We start from the raw sequence: 22,853 nt of genomic DNA, 5'->3' as shown, positions 1-22,853 counted from the left end.
AGTCTACGTTGAGACCGAAGGGAGCACGGGTCTTTAAATTAAAGATCCAGGCAGCCTCTCGTTTTAACAATAAATTGTCGAGGTCACCCCCTCTCCTAGGGAGGGTGACATGTTCGATGCCAATATGACGTAGAGACGAATTTGTGTGGTTTGCTTCCAAAAAGTGGGCCGCAACTGGGTAAGTCGAGTTTTTGCACCTAATGGTGCTACGATGCTCCGAGATTCGAAATTTTTAATACGCTCTTTGTTTTACCCACATCATTATTACCACAAGGACAAGTTATAAGATAAATAACTGCCTTAGTGGAGCACGTGAAGACACCTTTGATTGGGATCTGTTTCCCTGTTTGGGGGTGTTTGAAGGATCTACATTAATAAGTGCCATTACATTGAGCACAGCCATTACACTTGTAGTTTTCATCCAGTAGGGGTGCAAATACACGTTGTGCAGGGATATATTGGGGTGGTAAATCAGAGTTTACCAATTGATCTCTAAGATTTCTGCCCCGCGAGAATACGACCAAGGGAAGCTCCATAAACACATTACCGATATGATCATTGGATCTTAGAATGTGCCAATGTTTGTGAATAATTCCCTTCATTTGTTCAGAGCACTTTGAATAGCGGGTAGTTAGAACGCAAGAATGCTTCTTTTTGCGAGACTGACCTTGAAAAAGGTCATGTCTCATTTCGAATTTTCTCAATGGCAGTTGACATTTTTTGTACCACCACTGAGAACTACTCTTCATATTTTCAAGCATGGTGTGGTTGCATCATGTTATGGTTATGTTTGTCATCGGCAAGGACTAGGCAGTTTTTTAGGATAAAAAGAAACAGAATAGAGCTAAGCAGTCTGCTTTCCAACAGACACTGGGAGACAAATTCACCTTTCAGCAGGACACTAACCTAAAACACATGGCCAAATATACACTGGAGTCAGTTACCAAGATAACATTGAATGTTCTTGTGTGGCTTAGTTACAGTTTTGACGTAAATTGGCTTGAAAATGTATGGCAAGACTTGAAAATGGCTGTCTAGCAACGATCAACAACCAATGAAAGAGCTTGAAGAATTTTTTAAAGAATGAGCAAATATTCTACAATATATTTGCAATAATCTTAGACTTTACCCAGCAAGACTCACAACGGTAATCGCTGCCAAAAGGTGATTCTAACATGTATTGACTCAAGGGATCGAATACTTATCTAAATATATGTTGTTGTTTTTTGAAGTTAGAATTTTTCTTCCACTGAGTATTTTGTGTAGATCGTTAAAAAAATGAAGACAATTTAATCCATTTCAATCTTACTTTTGTAAATACAAACTGTGGAAAAAGTCCAGGGGTGTGAAGAATTTCTTAAAAAGACACTGTATCCTACAAGGCAGGCTAACAGTTTGTTAACGCCATCTGCTCTGATTCGCTCACGAAACTGCCATTCAAGAAGATTCTGAATCCATATTCCAATGAAACTGATTGAGATCAATCAAATGACAGTTTGGACGTTTCACCGGTAAAACGTGAAGAATTATCATTCACGACAAACAGTAATGGCCTATTTTGAAAAGATGTAGCCTACACCTAAACTTGGACTTTGAGGCTATTAAAACATAGAACGTGTTCTTTAGACAATATGTGTGGCAGACGTTGCAATTGGAGGATGCATTTTATGCATATCCTATAATGATAAGCTATTTCATTGGCTTCTTCTGTCGGTATAAACTTTGAGGAAATGATGTCGTCATAAAAATAAAAAATAAATTTAAAAAAGCGCTCCCTCACTAAAATAGCACTACACCACTGGTCCCTGTGCTGACACAGCGCCACACAAAGCACCGAGGGCCCTGGAGTAATGCCAACACTGACATCATCATTATCCCTCCCATCAGCAGAACAGAGCAGAGCAGAGGCCACAGCAGCCTGGTGTGCCACTATACTGACAGGGTGGGAGGGAGGGAGGGAAGGAAAAGAGGGGAAGGGAGGGAGGGTAGCGAGAGAGAGAGAGACAGAGCGTTGAGAGATGATCATAGAGATAGGGGGAAAGATACAGAGAAGGCGAGAGAATGGGGGGGAAGGGGGAAAGCTACATGGGGAGAGAGTGGCCATTAAAATAAACAGCATGAGGTGGAGTGTGGTGAGGTTAGAAAAGCAAGGAGTTAAAGGGTAGAGGAAAAGCAGGGGAGCGCACCAGAGCTCGGGAGAGAAAGTAGTCCCCCATTCCAACACAGTAGTAGGCAGTATCCTTAGTGATGTGTGGAGGAACACTAACCTCTGTGGTTGAGAGTACAGTGTCCTCATCCAGGCTGAGCACGGCGTCGGTGACAATGGTCTCGTAGGGCAGGAAGCGACTGCTCATCACCTGCATGGGGAGACAGAGTACACAGGGTCAGTACACTGTCCTCTGTAGCTCAGTTGGTAGATGATGGCGGTTGCACCATCCAAGATAGTGGGCTTGATTCCCGGGACCACCCGTACGTAAAATGTATGCAAGCATGACTAAGTTACTTTGAATAAAAGCTTCTGCTAAATGGCGTATATTATTATATACTGAACAAAGATCTAAACGATTTCAACGAATTTACTGAGTTACACTTCATATAAAGAAATCAGTCAATTGAAATAATTCCTTAGGCACTAATCTATGGATTTCACATGACTGAGCACAGGTGCAGCCATTGGTGGGCCTGGTAGGGCATTAGTCCACCCACTGGGGAGCCAGGCCTAGCCAATCAGAATGAGTTTTTCGCCACAAAAGGGCTTTATTACAGAGAGAAATACTCCACAGTTTCATCAGCTATCCGGGTGGCTAGTCTCAGATGATCCCGCAGGTGAAGAAGCCGGATGTGGAGGTCCTGGGCTGGCGTGATTACACGTGGTCTGAGGTTGAGGCCGATTGGACGTACTGCCAAATTCGCTAAAACAAGGTTGGAGGTGGCTTATGGTAGAGAAAGGAACATTAAATTCTCTGGAAACAGTTCTGGTGGACAATTCCTACAGTCAGCATGCCAATTGCACACTCCCTCAAATCTTGAGACATCTGTGGCATTGTGTTGTGACAAAACTGCACATTTTAGAGTGAACTTTTATTGTCCCCAGCACACGGTCCACCTGTGTAATGATCACGCTGTTTAATCAGCTTCTTGATATGCCACACCTGTCAGGTGGATGGATTATCTTGGCAAACGAGACATGTTCACTAACAGTGTCACGTTGGCATAAATGATTCTGGAGACAGGCGCAGGAATGCCTAATAGGGTTTTTTAGTAAGCCCAAATTACGGCGCGCCGTGTAAAGGCACGGTGACGAAGACCGAACAAACACGTAACAAAACACAGGGTAGAAACCCAAAACAAAAGAGCGAGGAGTACCTCGAATAAATAACACATGCAGAATGATTATCACACGGGGCGAGACCCGTAATCATCTGCGCAATCCACAATGGCACGAAAGCCCAAAACACACAGCACAGGTACTCACACGCACCAACGGACATTATAACAATAATGGACCGCCCAATGGAAACCAAAGGGCACAAGTACTAATCAGTGGGAATAGGGGACAGGTGTGCGTAATGAAAGTTCCGGAGTGATCCGTGACACACAGTGATGTAAACAAATTTGTGCACAAAATTGGAGAGAACTAAGCTTTTTGTGCGTATGGAAAAATGCTGGGATCTTTTATTTCAGCTCATAAAACATGGGACCAACACTTCATGTTGAGTTTATATTTTTGTTCAGTATATTTTCCAACGGCACAGCACAAGGGTGGGATGCCGATACATCAAGCACTGGAAAAGACATGTCCCAATAGACATGAATGGGTTTCTTTAGTCTTCTACTCTCCTTTCGTGACCAGTTAGGAATATGGTAACAATATGGCGGAAACCTTACTATAGATTGGATTGAGATTATCTGCTTGAATGTTGTGAAACCCTACAAAACACACACTAGCTGAAGTAGCCCTCGTCTTACACATGACACAATTTCCCCTTTCCTGATTGTGACAAGCCCGTATTTTCAATTTCTACCATACCATACCATCCATCCAATCCATCCATCCAATCCATCCATCCAATCCATCCATACCATCCATCCATACCATCCATCCAATCCATCCATCCCATACCATCCATCCAATCCATCCATACCATACCATCCATCCAATCCATCCATCCCATCCATCCCATACCATCCATCCAATCCATCCCATACCATCCCATCCATCCATACATCCATCCATACATTTACTGACTGAGCTGAAAGCCAAGGGTGGAGAAACACACACTCAAGTCTGTGTATCATGTATATTCACTAGAAATCAAACACACCCCACAAGTACACACAGCCTCACGCACTCATTCAGCCACGGAACCACACACATGCATGGAACACAGACACCTCACGCACCCCCTCCTTTCAAACACTCCGTATAACAGCCACACACTTCCTTGTAACCTTTTCTCTGGAGACAACACTCAGCTCTGAAGGTCGGGTCATTCCAGGAATCCCTGTTCTTTCGAAAAGCTACTGCTTACATTAAAGACTGTGTGTGTGTGTGTGTGTGTGTATGTATACTGCATAAAGCATTTGGTAGAGAGACTAGAGAACAGAGGCTGATTAGTCAAAACAACACTTCGTACCCACCGACCTCTGCCACAAAGTGCCCTAAACGGAACACATCTTGAATGACTCAGATTGCCGAGAAGTGCGACAAAAACAACTAACAAATAACACAAATGACTCCAAATGTCTACAATTCCCAGCCACGTTTTAGTCGCTCAGAGAGAGAGATTTGCACATCACAACAACACTATACATAATGATATTTGCAATGCCTATTATTTTGGAACTTCTGTGAGTGTAATGTTTACTGTTAATTTGTATTGTTCATTTCACTTTTGTTTATTACCTACTTCACTTGCATTGGCAATGTTAACATGTTTCCCATGCCAATAAAGCCCTTGAATTGAGAGAGAGGGGGGGGATAAGATGAGGGGGGGATAAGAGGAGGGGGGGATAAGAGGAGGGGGGGATAAGAGGAGGATGCGATTTCATTCCCCATCACAGATGGTTTTAATGTTAGAAGTGTGACATGTTTACCTGGGGGGAGGGGCTTATACGCACTAGGAATGTGAGCTCTTAGAGAAGGAATCAGCCTCCCACATTCCTCAGAGAGGGAGGAAGATAGAAACAGGAAAAAGAGAGAGAAGGAGAGAAACAGTGAAGTATAGCGAGAGAGGGTAAAGAAAGACTGTGCGAGAGAAAGAGACACACAGAGACAGAGAGCGAGAGCCAACAAAATGTGTGGTGCAGACCACAATAACACTGTTGGGTGACCCAGCGGGAGAACCTGGGTCTCGAGCCCCCCCCCCCCCCTCTCAAAGTAATGAGCAGTCATTCTGAGTGCAACATTCTAACAGTGTAATTAATACATTTCATAATCATTTGGTTGTTTAGGAAGGCCTTGGATAGCATAATACGATTGTTTTATTTCTTTCAAATTACACAACAGCACTTTAAATAGTTTGTTACTGTAGGCTATGTAAAAACTAACCCCCCCACAACAACAAAAAATGAAATGTTGAATAAACCAGTTTTGTGGAATGCCTTTGTTACAACTATGAAGCAAAAGTGTTGGAACACGGTAACAGCTTCTTTTTAGAACGATAACGAGAAGACAAAATATACACCAACCACCAAGACCAGAGGTCAAATGATGAAAACAGTAGCCTAAACATCATTATAAGCGCCAAGTGGCCTTAGTCACGATCAGCACAAAAAAAGGAATGATAGTGTATACAAGTGTTGATATGACTGCAGTAAAACAGATATATTGTCAGCTCGTGCTTATGTTGTGTGCGTCTTCACGCAACGGCATCGGTTGGATTTCTGTTTAGCTGTTACCCCTTGTCCCAACAGTTAACACAAATCTTCATAACACTCACTTGCTTGACACACAAACATACTTTTGTCTGGTTGTAAGTGCGTAGTAGTCGCCCGTTTTCTCTTGGTTGTGTTCCCGTGTTCTTGTCATTCTTCAGCCCATGTTGTGGAGTACAACAGCTGTGCAGGTGCCTTATTTTGTGCAGAGGGAGGGAGCTCCCGTCTCACTTTGTTCATGGTGCCGGCCAGACTTGTTTTTTTTGCAAGCAACTTGTTCGCCAATGACAGTGAAGAAATTAGTCCACGGTGACACTGCTCCCTTGACCAACGTAAGGATCCACAAGCCTCAATACCACATCTTCTGACACTCGCTCGCTTGTGGATATTTTCCCAGATATTGAAAGACGTTCAGCGTATACAATAAGGCACGCTCTCACTGTGCAGCCTACTCCAAAGTAGGTCAGAGTAGACTGATATGATACGCTTGGATTCAGTGGATTGATATGGGGTAGATACCATTTAAAGATTAGAATTAGAATGGATCAATACAACAGAATGGCCCGCCCCTGTTCTTCATTCACTATTGGCGATGACATAATTATGCATGACATGACCTCCTAAAACTGGTTGTAAACTCCAGTTCTGTTTGTGATATTAAGATTCTAACGACGATACGGTGTTATATAGACTTATTTAGGAAAGGTCAAGGACGGGGGAGCAAGACTTTAAAAAAAATGGCAGAGTAATAAAAACAATTAAACTCATGCAGTCAAAATGACTGATTCAGCAGTTCTAGTGTTAAGCTGAAGAGTCGTAAAGCAGTGCCCACATGGCCACCATGCCAGCCCAGAGGCGCCAGAAATAGCTCTCCTCTCCTTCTGTGCCCCCACTACCAACCGCCAGGCTGGTGGCTCAGAGAGGCTCGCCATGTTTGGCTGGGTCCGCCACAGTAAACAACAAGCCAGCCGCAAGCACAACAAACCACAGACCCGGCTGTACTCAACTCTGGCTGTTGTCGCCGACCCATAGCCCAAAAACCACGCTCCCCCTGTGATTGACAGCGTAAGAAAACCACTCAGGGATGTGGAGAAAAACCAAAACCCCGCCCACTCTGTTGTGACTGACGAGTGAGAGAAACCACTTGGGTTGATTGACAGCTCAGCAAACGTTTTTGTGGCGTTAGAGTGAAGCAATGCTACAGGCTCTCAAACTACTGCCTCAGATCACGCTCCCTGTGTCAACTTTGACCTCTCACGATGTGAGACACTTTAGTCGAACACCCTACGGAATACTGACTGACTACAAAGCGTTGCAAAGATGAGGTTATTTCCTTGACAACTTACTTTACCTAAACAGTGGTCTGTGGCATGGAATTGCAAAGTAAGCTGTCAGCTTATGACATCTGCTATGTCATGCAGCTCCAAAGTCAGAAGGTGAAGTTAAAGAAAGTACAGTATGTCGATGCCTAGAAACTGCTTCTCCAATAGAAATCCCTGATCACACTTGAAGGCGATGTCATGGCGACGTTAGCCAGCTAAGCTCATGCCTAGGAACACGCATTGGGTCGAAGGGTGTGTAGAGAAACCAAAATGGCAGCCCAGCTCTTGAAAGGACATGCGTGCGAGGCAGGCTCACCTTGTTTTCTCCCTCGATGACAATGACGGGCACGGAGGTTGCAGGCCAGCGGTGCTTAGCAGGGAGAGGCTTGTCACAGTTCCACAGCACAATGATCTGAGACAGAGAGAGTTGGGGAGAAAGGAAGAGACATGGAGACAGAAACAGCAATTGAGATTATTGAAGGGGTGGGGGAGTTAAAAGGTGTGAGAGAGCAGGAGAAAGAGATCTCATGAGAGAATCACAGATATGACATTCTAAAATGACACTTCATTTTAATTTACTAAACCACATAACACCACATTCCCCCATCGTACATCTTCAACATTTCATTATCCAATTCAAAACATCTGACATTTAAATCCATCCAACCACCCCACAATTGAGAGCTTAAATAGGATTCCTATTATTAGCAGTTGGTAGCATTGCCTTTACATTGTTTAATTTGGGTCAAATGTTTCGGGTAGCCTTCCACTAGCTTCCTACAATAAGTTGGGTGAATTTTGGGCCATTCCTCCTGACAGAGCTGGTGTAATTGAGTCAGGTTGTAGGCCTCCTTGCTCGCACACGGTTTCTCAGTTCTGCCTACAATCTATAGGATTGAGGTCAGGGCTTTGTGATGGCCACTCCAATACCATGGCTTTGTTGTCCTTAAGCCATTTTGCCACAACTTTGGAAGTATGCTTGGGGTCATTGTCCATTTGGAAGACCCATTTGCGACCAAGCTTCAACTTCATGACTGATGTCTTGAGATGTTGCTTCAATATATCCACATAATTTTCCTACCTCATGACGCCATCTATTTTGTGAAGTGCACCTGTCCCTCCTGCAGCAAAGCACCCCCACAACATGATGTTGCCACCACCGTGCTTCACCTTGCAAGACTCCCCATTTTTCCTCCAAACATAACGATGGTCATTATGGCAAAACAGTTCTATTTTTGTTTCAACAGACCAGAGGACATTTCCCCAAAAAGGCCACTCTTTGTTCCCATGTGCAGTTGCAAACCGTAGTCGGGCTTTTTTAAGGCGGTTTTGGAGCAGTGGCTTCTTCCATGCTGAGCGACCTTCCAGCTTATGTCGATATAGGACTTGTTTTACTGCGAAAATAGATACTTTTGTACCAGTTTCCTCCAGCATCTTCACAAGGTCCTTTGCTGTTGTTCTGGGATTGATTTGCACTTTTCACACCAAAGTAAGCTCATCTCTAAGAGACAGAAAGCGTCTCCTTCCTCAGCGGTATGATGGCTGCATGGTCCCATGGTGTACATACTTGCGTACTATTGTATGCACAGATGAGCGTGGTACCTTCAGGCGTTTTGAAATTGCTCCCAAGGATGAACCAGACTTGTGGAGGTCCACCATTTTTTTTCTGTGGTCTTGGCTAATTTCTTTAGATTTTCCCATGATGTCAAGCAAAGAGGCACTGAGTTTCAAGGTAGGCCTTGAAATACATCCACAGGTACAGAAGCTTCTAAAGCCATAACATAATTTTCTGGAATTTTCCAAGCTGTTTAAAGGCACAGTCAACTAAGTGTATGTAAATGTCTGACCCACTGCAATTGTGATCCAGTGAATTATAAGTGAAATAATTTGTCTGTAAACAATTGTTGGAAAAATTACTTGTGTCACGCTCAAAGTAGATGTCCTAACCGACTTGCCAAAACTATAGTTTGTTCACAAAAAATTTGTAGAGTGGTTGAAAAACGAGTTTTAAAGGCTCCAACCTAAGTGCATGTAAACTTCCGACTTCAACTGTACATGCATAATGATCTGCATGTCATTGTGGCAGAAAACACTGCATGAAACCCTATACACTTCAGTTAACACAGATACACACTCCCTCACACACTTTCTCTCCCTCTCTCACACAAAACACACACTCCTCTCTCCCAAATGTACACCCTGCTCCCGACTTTAAAGTTAGGCACCAAACAGAATGTAAGGGGCACCAGAAAGAGACCAATTTTTTTTATATATAGTTAGGTCTCCTTTGACGCGTCTCATGAGTAGCAGACCTTATTCCTTTCTTCCAGTGCCAATCAAATGTGCATAAACCTACTGTCACGTTACCAGGGCGATAACAAGCTAGGTAAAACGACTAAACAACGCTGTTTGTTATCAAACCAATCATTTGTGGGCCGGGATTAGGTTAAAACGCCCCGCTCACATGGTTTGCGAAGTGATATAAAATGTGTGCGAAAAAAAAAAAAACACATCTAGACACCAGCCGTTTTCTGTGCTCTAAAGTTGCAAGCATGCCTGTTGCAAAGCTGTTTTTAAACCCTCTGGCACTGCTGCGTGACAGCGAACTTGCAAAGCCTGTACTCAGCTGGCCTGTGCTCTTGGTTATATCAAGGATGAAATGATATACAATGTATTAATGTAGCTCACTCTGCACACTGCTACAATGTATCAAATGTACCAGAAGACTGATCAAGGCTCCATCCCCGCTCGCCACCAAGGCTAAATTCTATTTTAATAGATGTGCAGGAAGAGCGGATGGAGAGAAGCAGGTGAATGAGGGCTGGTGGGGGATAGTGCCGTGGCAGTCATTCAATTTTGTCAAACCATTGATTGTCAAGCAAATACCTGCCGGCCTCACGGTAATTGACCGTTAATTGACATAAACACATTTAGCATCTCCTGTAGTCCATTTCAGAAGAACAGAATAGCATACTCTGATTTGTCCTTATGTTAGGCCCTGATATGGCTATGCCATATGGACGTGGGCTACACTAGTTCATTTAGCAGAATTTTGTGTAATTATTTAATATTATTTTATCGTATGAAGAATCAAATTGAACATAGCTGAAGAGAAAGGATATTGTCTTCAAACAATTTGAGGAAGTGCGCACATGTGTTTTTTTCCTGTGTTGAGCGGTTAGAGAAACAGGTCCTTCATTTAGAGTTATTTATGCAACTTTAGTTGTGATACAAACGTTGGGCTATATATGTTTTAATACATTCTATGGCTCCAATGATGATTTGAAAAAAGTCGCATGAAAGGCATGAGCTCTGTTTTTTGTGTGCAGGCTACACACACTTCATCAGTCTCTCATTCACAATTTGACAAGCACTTGAAAATGACTCAAATTTCCCAGCGGCATCCCCTCCGCGGCCGTAAAGCTCCTAAAATAAATCCATGCCTTTTGTGGCCAGTGGCCGTTGTGCTCTTGGGCTGAATATAATAATTACAATTCCCTTCTCCTGTCAGGGTGCTCCGAAGCACCTCTCACTCACATGGCTCTCTCAAATATCTAAATTCTTATTAGCCAAAGCCCGTCACGTAATTGGGTCCTTCTCACAAGCTACAAGTGAAGACAGACACATTTGGGACGCAACTGCGCGTATTCTTATTCGAATTCCGAGGTGCATAAATGAAGACGTTGGAAGAACTGTCCACATTTACTTTGGTCAGCCAACAAGATGAGTAGGCCTAACGGACAACAAAAGCACTAGCCTATGTCAATCTACGATCCCCAATAGTACAAAAGTTGACTATACTATTCTGTGCGAGAAATAAATATTCCAAACATAGTTTGGGACAGTTGTGGAATGCAATAGATCCCAAATGAATACAAGAATCAAAACACCTTTTGAAAGCGAATGAGGCTGATGTAACAGATCAGAGCATTTAGCTTAAAATGTTGATAAACTATTAAGGCTATTTCTTCACATTAAAACCGTGGCAATGCTAAATGCAATCAATTAGCGGGAATACACCATTCTCAAAAGTGACCGCAAATGCGATTATGCGTGTACTTATAAAGGTGCATTGTTATGGTGAAAATGATCTTCCCGAAACTCGAAACTCACGAGCTGCGTACAGTGCCTTCGGAAAGTATTCAGACCCCTAGACTTTTTCCACATTGTTATGTTACATCCTTATTCTAAAATTGATGAAATGTTTTTTTCCTTATCAATCTACACACAATACCCCATAATGACAAACCAAAAACAGGGTTTTATAAAAAAATAAAAATAAATGAAATGTCACATTTACATAAGTACTCAGACCCTTTAGTCAGTACTTTGTTGAAGCACCTTTGTCAGCGATTACAGCTTTGGGTATGAGTTTCTTTCATTATTCTCTGCAGATCCTCTCAAGCTCTGTCAGGTTGGATGGGGAGCGTTGCTGCACAGCTATTTTCAGTTCTCTCCAGAGATGTTTGATCGGGTTCAAGTCCGGGCTCTGGATGGGCCACTCAAGGACATTCAGAGACTTGTACTGAAGCCACTCCTGCGTTGTCTTAGCTGTGTGCTTAGGGTCGTTGTCCTGTTAGAAGGTGAACCTTTTCCCCAGTCTGAGGTCCTGAGCGCTCTGGAGCAGGATTTCATCAAGGATCTCACTGTACCTTGCTTAGTTCGTTTTTGCCTCGATCCTGACTAGTTTCCCAGTCCCTACCACTGAAAAACATCCCCACAGCATGATGCTGCCACCACCATGCTTCCCTGTAGGGATGGTGCCAGGTTTCCTCCAGACGTGTTGCTTGGCATTCAGGCCAAAGAGTTCAATCTTGGTTTCATCAGACCAGAGAATCTTGTTCCTCATGGTCTGAGTCTGTAGGAGCCTTTTGGTAAACTCCAAGCGGGCTGTCATGTGCCTTTTACTGAGATGTGGCTTCCGTCTGGCCACTCTACCATAAAGGCCTGATTGGTGGAGCGCTGCAGAGATGGTTGTCTTTCTGGAAGGTTCACCCATCTCCACAGAGGAACTCCAGAGCTCTGTGAGAGTGACCATCAGGTTCTCGGTCACCACCCTGACCAAGGCTCTTCTCCCTCGATTTCGCAGTTTGGCCAGGCAGCCAGCTCTACGAAGACGCTTGGTGGTTCCAAACTTCTTCCATTTAAGAATGATGGACGCCACTGTGTTCTTGGGGAACTTCAATGCTGCAGAAATCTTTTGGTACCCTTCCTCAGATCTATGCCTTGACACAAACCTGTCAGAGCTCTACGGAGGATTCCTTCGACCTCATGCACTGTCAATTGTGGGACCTTACATAGACAGGTGTGTGCCTGTCCAAATCATGTCCAATCAATTGAATTTACCACAGGTGGACTCGAATCAAGATGTAGAAACATCTCAAGGATGATCAATGGAAACAGGGTGCACCTGATCAACATATTTCAAGTCTCAGAGCAAAGGGTCTGAATACTTTTTATTTGTCATAAATGTGCAAAATGTCTAAAAACCTGTTTTTGCTTTGTCATTATGGGGTATTGTGTGTTTTTTTCTTTTTATTTAATCCATTTTAGAATAAGGCTGTAACATAACAAAATGTGGAAAAAGTCAAGGGGTCTGAATACTTTCCGAAGGCACTGCCAGTTAGGCTCTAACCCGTTGCAAAGCGGATTAATGTGCTTAATTTTAAGAAGTCCAATTCATCCCAAAGGTGTTCGATAGGGTTAAGGTCAGGGCTCTTTGCAGGCCAGTCAAGTTCTTCCACACCGCCGGTGTGGTGGTAATACGGTCACCTTAACAGTACGGAATGCAGCTGATATGCACATGAAAGCGAAGTGGACATTATTGGATCGGTGAATATAAGAGACTAGTAGTTGCTGTTGCTTAAAACATTTACTGAATTTATAAACACTGACTTAATAACCATTTTTTAAACAGGCGCCAGCGGGTTATTTAGCTCGGTAGAGGCGAAAATGTTGGTAGTATAAAATCATATTTTATTTGTCACATACACAAGCAGATGTTAATACGAGTGTAGCGAAATGCTTGTGCTTCTAGATCCGAGACATGAAATAAAAAAATTCTAACATGTTGGTATTATAAGTTCAGTGTATCGTGTATGTGTGTTTCAGTATGAGTGTGTGTATATGTGTGCCAGTGATGTGAGCGACAGACATAGTTCCTCTGTAAAACTGTGGAACACGCGCACTCACAGCAGGAAGTCCACAATCTCTGCATGCATGTCTCTGCCAGCGCCGTCTCAAAAGCTTTTTTGCTCCCAATTCTCTCCCCACCCTCTCTCTCTCTCTCTCTCTCTCTCCCTTTTCTCTCTTTCATTCTCTCCCTCCCTCCCATTCATTTATTTATATCCCTCTTCTCTACTTCCCGTCCCCCTCAACATGGAAGTCTTTGTGGGCTGAGAGTGAGATGATGTAAATGTTGATACTTTTCTTATGTACCTGGCTCTCCGCTTTGCATAGGGAGCCTGCAATCTAGAATACAAAGCATTTCTATATAGAAGGGAGAGTTGCACACCTCCCTACACAATTAAGATGCATTAGGGAGTGTGTAACACGCTATAGTAAACACAGCTATCGGACTTTGGTTTAATTCCCCCAGCCCTGGTTAAAACCAATATCCAGTATCCTCTTGTATCCAGCTGGCCCACGGCGCTTTCAGACACGCACACAGACAGAGAGAGAGAGATGACCAATCGGTACAGATTGTAATTCAATCCACGTGAGTTAACTCTGAGGTGGTAGAGAGAGAGGTTGGTTATCCACTGGTGCTTGAGAAGATGTCCTTTTGTCTGGGCAATGATGCTACGGAGTAATATTGGGTTTCGGGAGAGTTCTGACAATTGGAGGACATGAGCAGGAATGTGCACACACACAAACACGTTTGTGGCTTCTTACCTGTGCACAATACGGTGATTTGGCAACAGCGACCAGGAGCTTGAGGATGGGCTGGGATTGGGAGACCAGGGGGGTGACTGCATGGATGACAGCAGTGAACTTGGGGTACGGTTTTATACCTGGAACATAAAACAGGTCAAAACGTACAGTATTACTGGTAAGGTTTGATACCTACAATACAGACAAACATGATATTTGTTAAAGTTGGATGGCTGGAACACAGACAACACAAACATAAAGTAGGATATTGACATCACTCGGTCTATAGCTGAACAAAGGGACAAAACTATTGGTGAATCTCAGAAGTTTCGCCTCTAGGTACATTTCTTTTGGCCAAATCATCAGTTTGTTCAAAGTCATTATCCCCAATTACAGCAGGCATAAAATAAAATACACATTTCTATGAGAAATCATTCGAAACTAGACCTAAAAATGGTTCATTCTCTGTATGTTTTCACATTGTAGTTATTGGTGACGAGGCTTTAGTATTTACTTGTAGGCCATTGCTTACACAAACAGCTGATTTATGACGTTATTATTTACGAGATGAAAGGGGACTCCTTATTAAATGATTGATCTCACTAGGTGTCCAATTCATATCCAGAACACCAAATCATTTTTAAGGGGTAGAGGCATTGGCTCCTCATAATAACAGATTGGATTCGGAGTGTCATTACGAGATCGATTCTCCTGTTTTATCGGTCTCATTTAGTCCTCCAACACTCCACCTTGTCTCTTTAAAACCCCCACATGCTTAATTGGTTGACTCCGTGAAAATCAAATAAAACTCACCGCAGGGTAATCAATGCTCGTCACCCCGCGATAATTGTAATATTTGCGCCTCGCACCGAGGTGCTCGATCAAAAGGGTTGTGTATTGAGGGAGCTGACTACCTGACTTCAACGACGAGATGACAATAGAGTTACAGAGGAGAAGAATCCCAAATAGCACCCTATCCCATTTATAGTGCACTAGTTTTGAGCTGGGCCTATAGGGCTCTGGGTCAGAAGTAGTGCACTACATAGGGAATAGGCAGCCATTTGGGACGCACAAAAAAAGGCCTTTGAGGTCACAGATTGTTACAGAGGCGCAGTTTGTGTTGGTGAACCGGCACAGCGGTATATGCCGTGCTCACTGAGTGAAACGAACGACTGACTGACCATTAGGCGTGTCAGCGGGCCTAATGCGAGCATCAATCAAGGGTCAATCGAGTAACACGTTGTTATAGCCAAAGTAACAAGTCAATTGATCTAGTGGGACAGCGTCTCGGGCTACGTAGTCATTTAAGACTCTGTCACAGCTGGAATCCAAGGTTCTAGAAACAGACGCTTCTCATTTAAAAAACAACAACATTTGGACGGGGGTTAGCAGTATAAGGAAAATGTTTAAGAAGACACAAGGACTCTACCCATAACATAGATAGCATGTACCTACTACTTGACCAAACACACAACAAAATGAGATGAGATATTCTGGTGTGGCAAGGTGACTTCCCTTGTGTAGCCCTAGTATATCTATAGCTCAAGACAATCGGTAAAGGACTGCTGTTACACAGATACGGAACGACTGGTGCTACCATGCAATAAATGCGACGGGGGTGGAGTTTTTCGCCGAGCCAAATGTGTTCCCGCTTGGGCTTGCTCTATGGGATCTAGAACGGGTAACTGTAAAACGCACTTTGTGACAACAGCTGGTGTGAAAAGGCCATACAAATACATTTGATTGAGTGGTCGATTGAGGGGGGGGGGGGGGGGGGGGGGCCTCACCTAGGGTGGCGTAGTAGAAGGGGAAGTCTCCCAAGTGGGCAGAGTACTGTGGCAGGGCGAAGAGCCCCCCGGGGTGGCTGTTCCACATCAAGGTGCTCCTGGACTCCTGCTGCAGCACCCGGTCCTGGATGATCTGGAGGGCAAGAGGAGATGGGCAGAGGTTAAACCAGTCCCTCCAACAGAACATTCATAGACCCTAAAACACCAGTCACTCAAAAACAGATACACTGAGGTTCTGTTATTCACTCATATACCACTATATTATTAGCATTAGGTGTGTGTCCAGTAGAGAGAAACATTCTGAACGTCGCAGACAGCTGTATAATGCAATAAACCAGAGCTCCCCAGCCCTATTCCCGGAAAACTCACCGTCCTGTAGGTGTTCGCGCCGACGCTAATCTAGCGCACCTCATTCTAATAATTGGCTGGTTGAGAAGCTGAATCAGGTTCGTTTACAACTGGGGTTGGAGTGAAAACCTACAGGAGGGCAGCTCTCCAGGAACAGGGATGGAGAACCCTATAGTAGACTGACCCTGTTTAGTACTCTTTACATCAGGGTTTCCCTAATATTTCTTGACATTATTTCTTGCCTTCATTTATATCCGCAATGCTCAAATGTTTCAGCCACCCGACGAAGCTCCACCAATACAGCGAGACCTCTAACAGGAGCCGCTTACATACGAGACATCCAGATAAACCTGTAACTCAGGACCAGTACGGGCTGCAGTCAGTCATACAAATAGAAGCTGTGCCCAAAACATACTTCACGCACGAAAGAACAAACCAGTTCAGTGGTACATACAGTCAAACACCAGCCACTCCAATGAGGAGTCCACTCATTCATTCCCCTTACAAATAGACCCCAAATAGTCCCTCACACATCCAAACGCCAACACCAGACGGTCCATTTTCCCCTGTTGCTTTCTGAGGTGGGGGATGCAATTTTGCTGCTGCTGTGGTATCGAGGCACGACAGAAAGCGATATTACCGCTGTGCCCTTGAGCAAGGGCTAAATTGCATCCGTAAAACATGCGCAGGTTTGCAGTCGTGTTTTTAGGCTCTCTATTGAATCCTGCGGTGGCAGAATAGGTGGCGGCGGGGGGGGGGGGGGGGGGGGTGACTTGGCCTTTGGCTTGGTAACAACGCGAAACATCTCGGGTGGTTGTGGATGGAAAGCGACGGTGGGCGGCTGGAGAAGGGAGCGAATAACACCGCTGGAGGGGGTTGGCTTTGTTTGTTTAGCTCCCCGTTGGCTTTCGCAGAAGCAACTCGTCCCTGGGGGGGGTCCACAAAAAACCTACACATGACAAGTAACAAAACAATTACCCACCGACAGACGAGGACAGTCACAAATTTGAAATAAAAGTACATGCAAACAATACAAAAAAATTATGATAAACAATAAAACAAAAAGGTGTGTTAAGAGTGTGTGTGTGTGTGTCCCCTCACAGTCCCCACTGTTCCACGAGATGTTGCTTAATCTGTTTTTCAAAGGTATTTCGCTGTTCGCTTGAGTAATAGGAGACGGAAGGGAGTTCCATGTGATCATGGCGTTGTAGAATACTTTAATAATATTGACAAAGCAATATAAAAATTAATCTGCAGAGGTGGGGATAAGAAACGAGAGGCAGTTTTCCACTGCTACGGCCCCTCAGGCCAGTCAATAACCATTTGCCTCAGCCCAACAGATTAACTTGGAATCCTTTAGCCTCTCAATAAAAAAAAAAGCACTCACCACCTTCAAAACGAGGGTCTTAAGACCGTATGAAGGGCTATTTCTCTTGCATGGCTGAACTCCTTCCCCTTGAGCGTCCTAGCTGAGCATGATGGACGACTCAATCTAGCCTCCCAACAGCTAAAATCAGCCAATTAGGAGAATAATAGATAAATCCGCTCTGTTTTGGAAACACACTGTAATTCCGTTTAATAGGTGTGCCGGGAATCGACAGGAACAGAGAAGGCTCTGTTGGCTTTGTGATTGGTCAAAACTTCTCAACCCTCGTGACAGGAAACGCAACGTGATTGGTTGGCTTGTTCTCTTGCTTGTTTACTCGCTCCGCCAACTCAGCCGCAACGGCATTAACATACACTACACGAAGAAAAGTATGTGGACACCTGCTCATCGAATATCTCATTCCAAAATCATGGGCAATAATATGGAGTTGGTCTCCCCTTTGCTGCTATAACAGCCTCCACTTTTCTAGGAAGGCTTTCTACTGGATGTTGGAACATTGCTGCGGGGACTTGCTTCCATTCAGCCACAAGAGCATTAGTGAGGTCAGGCACTGATGTTGGGCAATTAGGCCTGGCTCGCAGTCTGTGTTCCAATTCATCCCAAAGGTGTTCGATGGGGTTGAGGTCAGGGCTCTGTGCTGGAGCATTAAGATTTCCCTTTACTGGAACTAAGGGGCCTAGCCCGAACTATGAAAAAAACAGTTCCAGACCATTTTCCCTCCTCCACCAAACCTTATAGTTGGCACTATGCATTAGGGCAGGTAGTGTTCTCTTGGCATCCGACCAAACCCAGACTCGTCCATGGTGAAGTGTGATTCATCACTCCAGAGAACTATTCCAGTGCTCCGGTCCAATGGTGGCGAGCTTTACACCACTCCGGCCGACGCTTGGCATTGCGCATGGTGATCTTGGGCTTTGGTGCGCGTGCTCGGCCATGGAAACCCATTTTATGAAGATCCTGATGAACAGTTCTTGTGCTGACATTGCTTCCAGAGGCAGTTTGGAACTCGGTAGTGAGTTGCAACCGAGGACAGACGATTCTTATGCGCTATGCGCTTCAACACTCGGCGGTGCCGTTCTGTGAGTTTGTGCGGCCTACCACTTCGTGGCTGAACCGTTGTTGCTCCTAGATGTTTCCACTTCACAATAACAGCACTAACAGTTGACCATGGCAGCTCTAGCAGGGCAGAAATTTGACAAACTGACTTGTTGGAAAGGTGGCATCCTATGACGGTGCCACGCTGAAAGTCACTGAGCTCTTCAGTAAGGCCATTCTAATGTCAATGTTTGTCTATGGAGATTGCATGGCGGTGTGCTCGATTTTATACACCTCTCGGCAACAGGTGTGGCTGAAATAGCCGAAGCGACTAATTTGAAGGTGTGTTCACATACTTTGATATATATAGTGTGTGTGTGTCCCCCGTCTCTCCCACATTCGGCACATAAACAACAAAACGGTAAGTCACCCGGGCTGTGCCGTGTTACAATGTCCTCCGCCCTCCTCCCCACCTTAGCACAGAGTGACAGCACGTCAGTGGGGTTAAGCCTGGGTGCCACCGCCGAGCTGGTGCCCAAACACTGAGACGGATGGAGACCTGTGTGTGAGATGGCAGCAATCCCAGGTTGAGGCTAGTAGAGATAAAGGTGATTGGCACGACAGACTAAAGATGTCCATCAGGTTGGTGCGGCTAGCATAAATACTCAGATTGACGATATGGATGAGATTGTGGGGCATGAGGCTAGTTTTGCTCCAAGGCTGTGTAGAAAATAGAGATACATTTGAGATTGGTGCCAAGCTATGTCGTAGACCAGGGGGTAGGCAATTAGATTCAGCTGCGGGCTGTATTTGCCCGAGCGGCTTGTCGGGGGGGGGAACGGAGCATAATTATAATCATTTGTACACTGCAAATTGACACCAACTAACCCCAAAAAGAGACTGTAATAACTACCATTTCATACCTTGAGACCTTGAGACACAATCACACTTTTTTAAATTCATGGGAATACTTTCATTTTTTTAGCTGAATTCCTGGTGATTCTAGTCTTTTTTTTACCCCCTAAAAAAAATCACTTGCCGGATGGTTTTGGCATGCTGGCCGCCTGTTGCCGACCCCTGGTGTAGGCTGTGCCCTATGAGCGCAAGATGTTGAAAAGACGTTGTAGACGTAAATTAGGTTGAAAATACATTAATTTTTGTATATATTTTTTCAAGTATTTTCAACGTCTTGTGCTCATAGGATGATGCATTTGCAATCGTAGTGTGAGGTGTGTGGATGGCTGGTGGTGTGAGGATGGCTGGTAGTGTGTGGATGGCTGGTGGTGTAAGGTCAGTCTAGCATGAAATAGACACTTGGGAATAAACAGAGAGATTGCGGTGAGGCTAGCGTGACATTGGAACTCTGGAAGACAGAGGGAGATTGATAGCCGAGGAGACGGAGAGGGAAAATGAGAAAGAAAGTGTGTGTGTGTGTTGTGTGAGTGTGAGTTCTGTGTATCTGTGTGTGCATGTGTCTATGTGTGTGTGTGTGTGTGTGTGTGTGTGTGTGTGTGTGTGTGTGTGTGTGTGCGCGCGTGTGTCTGTGTGTGCGCGCGTGTGTCTGTGTGTGTCTGTGTGTGTCTGTGTCTCACCTCCAGAGTAGTCAGCACAATCTTCTCCATGGAGGAGAAGTAGGCCTCCCACAGGAACTGGGTCTGCTGCCTCAGAGCTAGGATCTTATCCTGATGGATGGAGCGCACCGTGGACGGGATCTGGAGGAGGACAGGAGGGGGACATTGTTAGATAGAGGGGCTGGAGAGAGGAGTGGGGGGGGGGACAACGCACCATGGTTGGGTCAGAGAGAGGGGGATGGAGGAGGACAGCAGGTTCAGTCAGAGAGAGGGGGGGATAGAGGGAGGGAGGAGGACAGCAGGTTCAGTCAGAGAGAGGGGAGGGATATAGGGAGGGAGGAGGACAGCAGGGTCAGTCAGAGAGAGGGGAGGGATAGAGGGAGGGAGGAGGACAGCAGGTTCAGTCAGAGAGAGGGGAGGGATATAAGGAGGGAGGAGGACAGCAGGGTCAGTCAGAGAGAGGGGGGGTAGAGGGAGGGAGGAGGACAGCAGGTTCAGTCAGAGAGAGGGGAGGGATAGAGGGAGGGAGGGAGGAGGACAGCAGGTTCAGTCAGAGAGAGGGTAGGAATATAGGGAGGGAGGAGGACAGCAGGTTCAGTCAGAGAGAGGGGAGGAATAGAGGGAGGGAGGAGGACAGCAGGTTCAGTCAGAGAGAGGGGAGGGATATAGGGAGGGAGGAGGACAGCAGGGTCAGTCAGAGAGAGGGGAGGGATAGAGGGAGGGAGGAGGACAGCAGGTTCAGTCAGAGAGAGGGGAGGGATAGAGGAGGGAAACGGAGCGAGAAACGACCGTTTGAATTTTCTGTTCCAAAATGTTTTGTTAAGGTGTGTCTAGCCTCTAATGAAAACGATCCCGGCCTGAGAGACACAGTCAGTGAGTGGACTCTCCGATTCATTGCGTTAGCGCTAGTTATCATTGGCTTGCGAAACTAACTCCAAACTTCCTTCAAACTGCACGCAGAGACATATAAATGCTATCCACGAGTTCATCTGACTCTTGGTAAGTCAAATCTTTCAGTGTCCCTTTCAGGGACGGATAAGGGACGGAGGTGGTGGTTGCGAGGATAGTGAGGGGTGCGCGTCGTACCTGCAGCAGGAGCCTCTCGTCCCCGATGACGGCCGCCGTGTTCCAGTTGATGATCTCAGAGAAGGGCAGCTCCCAACCGTTACTCAGCATCACAGGCACACAGGCTGCCTAAAGACAGAGATACACAACCCAGGGAGAGAGAGAAGAATAGATTAGGGACACAGAGAGAAGCATGGAACAGAGATATAATTTTTGTTTTAAACAGACTTGGAAATCGATACAATAAAACAGCACAGAGACAGAGAGAGAGACAGAGACAGAGAGAGAGAACGAGAGAGAACGAGAGAGAATGAGAGAGAACGAGAGAGAATGAGAGAGAATGAGAGAGAATGAGAGAGAATGAGAGAGAATGAGAGAGAGAGAGAACGAGAGAGATAGAGAACGAGAGAGACAGAACGAGAGAGATAGAGAATGAGAGAGACAGAGAATGAGAGAGACAGAACGAGAGAGACAGAACGAGACAGCAAAAAGCGGGAGAGAGAGAAAAAAAAAAGAGCAAGAGAGGGAGAGGTAACCAAGCGGAGGCTAGCCTTCGGCAGTGGCGAAGTAGAGGAGACTTAATGGCGAGGTAGAGGAATGGCGAGAAGAGGAGAACAGCTGGTGCAGTGTGATGAGAGGTTGACGTAATGACAGCCCTGTCAATCGGGGGTCATAAAGGTGTCAGCTAAAACAGCATTGGCCCTCGGGCCCTGCTTTCGCTCTCACACTCTCCTACAAACACACACACTAATACAAGTGGAGGCTCTTGCATTCACACTCACCAAGGTAGTCAGACTATCTCTCTCTCTCTCTCTCTTGAGTGGTGTGAGTCAGAGTGAAAGCGTAGGAGAGAGATACAAGTGTATACTTTCTGTGGAGAAGTGTGCACTAACATTAGAGGTGATGAGTGTGGAAGTAGACAGAGTGGGAGGTGCACAGGTGTGCGACAGGTGTGAGAGGTATGGGTTATGAAGTGTGCACCGGTTGGCTCGACTCTGACAAGTGGATACGCTGTAGGTTGGGATTGAAGGGCACAGGTATGCAGCTGTAGAGTGGTCCCTGGAAGGTGCTTCAAAGGTGTGTGGTAGAGGAGAGGTTATGAGCGTTCTGTGGTTGGGCAATACATTGAGGAGACGTATGGAGTGGGAGTACGTAACGAAGTATATATATATATATATATATATATATATATATATATATATATAAATAAGAGAGTGTAAGGGTTCTGTTATACTTGGAGGAGATGAAATGGAGTGGGTAGGACAGAGGGAGTAGAAATGCATTTGCAAAGAGTGAAGTTGCAGTGTATGGGGTTTCACTGTGTGAGAAAGAAGGACAACAATGTGAGTTACATACCACATTATCATATATATATATATATATATATATATATATATATATATATATATATATATATATATATATATATATATATATATATATATATATATATATATATATATCTCGATACTTTGACTCCACCTATCGATTTGTAAGGTAGCATTAGCTTGAGCTAGTCTGCTGTACACGCGTCACAAATTCCAGTATTTTTCATAATACAGCTCGTTCTCCATCTTCTTTTTAAATA

General features: G+C 44.9%; 1 protein-coding gene across 1 annotated transcript in view; it reads right to left on the bottom strand.

Moving 5' to 3' along the window:
- ext1b (exostosin glycosyltransferase 1b) overlaps positions 1–22,853 on the bottom strand; it is a 110,274-nt gene that overhangs the window by 19,235 nt on the left and 68,186 nt on the right. The window contains exons 3-8 of the mRNA XM_031793768.1: positions 21,287–21,394; positions 20,222–20,341; positions 15,860–15,992; positions 14,094–14,212; positions 7,516–7,611; positions 2,268–2,357 (exon numbers count right to left, since the gene is read on the bottom strand). Coding sequence (XP_031649628.1) covers positions 2,268–2,357; positions 7,516–7,611; positions 14,094–14,212; positions 15,860–15,992; positions 20,222–20,341; positions 21,287–21,394 — 666 coding nt within the window. The remainder of the gene's footprint in view (positions 1–2,267; positions 2,358–7,515; positions 7,612–14,093; positions 14,213–15,859; positions 15,993–20,221; positions 20,342–21,286; positions 21,395–22,853) is intronic.

The sequence above is a fragment of the Oncorhynchus kisutch genome, linkage group LG17 (genome assembly GCF_002021735.2).
Source record: "Oncorhynchus kisutch isolate 150728-3 linkage group LG17, Okis_V2, whole genome shotgun sequence".
NCBI classification, from domain to species: Eukaryota; Metazoa; Chordata; class Actinopteri; order Salmoniformes; family Salmonidae; genus Oncorhynchus; species Oncorhynchus kisutch.
The sequence above is the reverse complement of the archived record's forward strand: the minus strand, read 5'-3'. Positions and strand labels throughout refer to the sequence as shown.